The following is a 3,870-nucleotide window of genomic DNA, read 5'->3' as shown; positions in this document are numbered from 1 at the left end:
TCTTTCCCTTTTAATCGTGAAGCCTGTTATTAATCGCCTTACTGCTATGAAGGCCACAGGAAAGTGTGCACCTCTAATCAAAGGTTAACAAGCTCTGACAATTGTTGCTTCAAGTTCAGAAGTTCTTATGACTATATATTAATCCAATTACCTCTTCTAAGTCTCTTATTTTTGCTGGCAGTTATAAAGTGACCATTTAAATTTTGCTTATTGAGAAATAACAACTGATCATTAACAAAAAGCAACTTACACTTTTTTCTAACACAGCATGAGATGGAAAATCAATTTCTAAGAGGTCTTTCAAGTTCTGTAATAAACTGTTTTCTGGATCCCTGCAGGTGAGAGAGAGGCAGAAAAAAGTCAACACTTGGGCTGGCAAACACCATTTCAGTTTCAAACCTATGTTATTAAAGATGCTTACCACAGGTGCATATTGTTGTTCAGCTTAATTCTCAAAGGGTTAACCACTGCAAACAATATACATAAATAATTACATCGGCTTTAGTAGGATCCCCTTTGCTCCTTCACCCAATTCGACCTCGTATTTCAGGACTGACAGAGAAGGCAAGGGTTGTTTTTTGTAAATTATTTAAGGTATCTAAGTCAATGACTGCTCATGGGTTTTTTGTTTCGGAAATTCATTATACTAATATTTAAAATATCGTACTGTTGAAGATAGGACCTTATTTACCTTAAAAAGATGGTGAAAAGCTGCGAGAAACAGAGTAAGAGATGTAAATATTTCCAATATTTCCAAATGCAATAATTTTTTTATTTTTTTTAAAAGAAAATTATATGAAAATATAAACAACTGGGTAACCATTTGTAGGACACAGGGATCCCTCTAAACTGTGCTAGGAAAGCACTGGGGAAAAAAAAAGAACAAAACAATAAGCTGTGGATTTAGGCTGTTAAAAACCCCAGCATTTGCTGTGTAAAGAACTCTCCTGCACACATATTCACCTTAATTCTTGCTTCTGCTTAAGTGAGTCTACCCCAGGCATCTGACACCCTAATGCTTGCTCACCAGAGACCCGATTCGAGAGGAGAAACAAGTGGTGGGTGTCTCCTGCCTTACCATGATCTGCTCCAAGGAAATAACACTCAGGGAGCATGTTTGGATGCTGAGGGTCTACCTCAATGTTCACTGAGACATTATTTCCTGCAACAAGAAAGCAAAGAAGTCACAAAGGAAGCTTTTCTTTGCAGTCAAGTATTTGAAAACAAAAACATTAACTTTTTTTAAAAAGCAGTTTTAAATTGGTTAATACAGGCTGGTTTTCATTACTACAAATAATAAAAAAGTTGGTAGGTATCCAAATTAATTGTACAAAATATCAATATATATTAAATATTTAAATTTCAATGGACTGTAATTAAAAACAACTGATTAAAAAAACCTGCCAGCCTTGGATTTCTTTTAGGCTAGTCTTAACCTTACTACTTAGACTTATTTCTGAATAATCAAACTCAAGCTAGATGACATAATCCATTTGAAATATGAGTGAAATTTTAAAGGTTATATAGTAATTGTTATTAATCCTTCATTGGTTAGTCAAAAATGCAAGCATAAAGACAATATTAAGCAGTAAAACTCAGTTCCCTGCCCAGCATACTCCTGGCTGAGCAAACAGCAGCGTATTTTTTTGAAATAGCATCTATTTTTCTCTTGCAAGATACACCATCATCCTCATAAGGTCTGCTACTCATAAGGGCTAAGCAGCTCAAAAAATGTTCTGGATCTAGGTTAAAACCCCACAGCAAACTGTCTTTTAATTAAAAACAGGTGAAACCCAGCATTTTTTGTAATTAAGAGGCATGTTAGGCTTGTTCTCCTTGAAGAAATTGGAATGAATGAAATCAAAGTTTAGTTACAACTGAAAGTTGCCTGTGCCCAAATACAAAGGGCTCAAAGCTGATCACTGCCCTCCACTGATCTCATGCGAGGCGCTTTTTGAGGCTTTTCTTTTCATTGGTCTGTGTCAAAGTACAGCAGAATGGGGATAAAGCCACCCTGACTGCACACGCACGCACACACAAAGTGTTGTCCGACCCATGTCATTTCAGCTGGTTGCTGAACTTTTTCTGTCCCTCCCTTTACCCCCAGTGGAGGAGCAGCCTCAGCACCCCTCTAGCTCCCCTCTTTCTTCATGCTGCAGGCACTCAGTCTTTCCACAAGTTTCAGGCACAACATAGGTTTACTTTGGTCCGTTATATGTTCTCAGATTTCTGCAATGTGCTGTTGATATTCTGGATTTCAGCTAAATATCAGCACTCTTCTTTCAAAGTTAACATTGCCCCCCATATTTCTAACCTCTGGCAGTGGCAAGTTTCTCCTTTGCAATTACAATACTCCTTATCCTATATATATTAAGACCTTAAAACGCCAGACATCAGCACACGGATTAAGGTACTTTTTCAGATGGTTAACACTGTAAGCCCCTAACCTCCTCTGCCTCGTTTTACCGCCTTTTTCTCCCTTTGGACTACACTCTAAGATTCCTTTCACTTTTCCAGGACAGAATCAATCTAAAGTAATAATCTGTTACAAAAATCTGGAATTGGTGAAAAAGGCCTTCATCTAAGCTGATTTTTTACAAATACTGACTTTTCTGGCGTTATCACGCAAGTTCTCAGCTTCTGACAGTTACATGTTTATAATTTACAAACACACAGCATTTTCCTGCAGAAACTTTCCTTTTATGTAACAACATAAAGTTGTAGTTAATTACCTAAACAGGATCAGTATTCTGTAGATTTTTTTTTTTAATACAGAAAGTAAAAGACTTGTCTTGCTGATTGCTGATTTTAAGTGCAACGTTCCATTTTTCTAGCTCAAACAAGCACCACCTGATCAGATAAGCAAAGCAAACCAGCACCCCGAGTTTGACTTCTCAAACCCACTGCATTCCTCCAAAGCTTTTCATACCTATTGCAATTCTCCTTGCTGTAGCACCCCGCGTGGGATTTTCTGGCTCGAGCACCCAGGTCTTCCCATCAATTTCATCCATGGCATCCCAGAATTCTTTCAGTGATTCTAATGCTGCCAGGAACTGATTATAAATGTCTATTAAGGAGTTCTAAGAAAATAAATTTAAACAAATTTTATATAGTTTCCACCTACAGCCACACAGAATTTAAAACAAACAAAACCAACAACAAAACAACAAAACTGCAGGCAATTTGAGAAGTGTTAAAATCAAGTATGTGTCCAGTTGTATCACAGTAGCATAAAACACAATCTCACAATTTTTTCAGCTGAAGCATGAAGAGAAGAATGGCTGTAACCTCAGTACAAGTATGTTCTCTAACCCTGGTGGTTCTTACATGTTGTGACATACACACATCATACCCAGACTTGATAGTGTTTTAATCTCTTTTTGTCAGAAAACTTCTCTGAAAACCGCTAACAACTATTAATTTGCATTGCAACTTGTAACAAACTATAGTAAAATTAAAGTAAAAATCATCATTATATACTTTTAAACTTCTAACATTCTGATAATTTGTTTCTACTTCAGCTGAGCAACACGGCAGTGGTACCAAATACAAATATACAGAAATACCCACAAAACTAAAGTAGCTTATTTATTTTTTAAAGACTCTAAGAAATATAGCCTAACAATGTCATAATTATCTCAAAATTAACCAGTATAAAACCAGGTACTTAACATTGGATTTCAAGCTGTGTGAATACAGTGAGAGAAGAAGAAACCACCTAATAATCAGAGGATTACACTCAAGGGATTTCAATATTTGAGACTGGCTTAGACGGAATCAGAAAAATCTATCATTATACAGGACAATATACAGAACAGCAATGCAAAAGAAGTCTTTAAAATCATCAGTGAGCACAGAAGCAGTAACTTA

General features: G+C 36.4%; 1 protein-coding gene across 1 annotated transcript in view; it reads right to left on the bottom strand.

The window, feature by feature from the left end:
• Positions 1-3,080, bottom strand: part of FANCL (Fanconi anemia, complementation group L) — a gene marked incomplete at its 5' end in the record, with an annotated part of 4,595 nt that extends 1,515 nt beyond the window's left edge. The window contains 4 exons of the mRNA XM_010189580.1: positions 251-332; positions 422-467; positions 1,079-1,162; positions 2,930-3,080. Coding sequence (XP_010187882.1) covers positions 251-332; positions 422-467; positions 1,079-1,162; positions 2,930-3,080 — 363 coding nt within the window. The remainder of the gene's footprint in view (positions 1-250; positions 333-421; positions 468-1,078; positions 1,163-2,929) is intronic.
• Between the last annotated feature and the right edge of the window lie 790 nt (positions 3,081-3,870).

This window comes from Mesitornis unicolor, unplaced genomic scaffold, assembly GCF_000695765.1.
Source record: "Mesitornis unicolor isolate BGI_N332 unplaced genomic scaffold, ASM69576v1 scaffold15388, whole genome shotgun sequence".
Classification (NCBI taxonomy): domain Eukaryota; kingdom Metazoa; phylum Chordata; class Aves; order Mesitornithiformes; family Mesitornithidae; genus Mesitornis; species Mesitornis unicolor.
The sequence above is the reverse complement of the archived record's forward strand: the minus strand, read 5'-3'. Positions and strand labels throughout refer to the sequence as shown.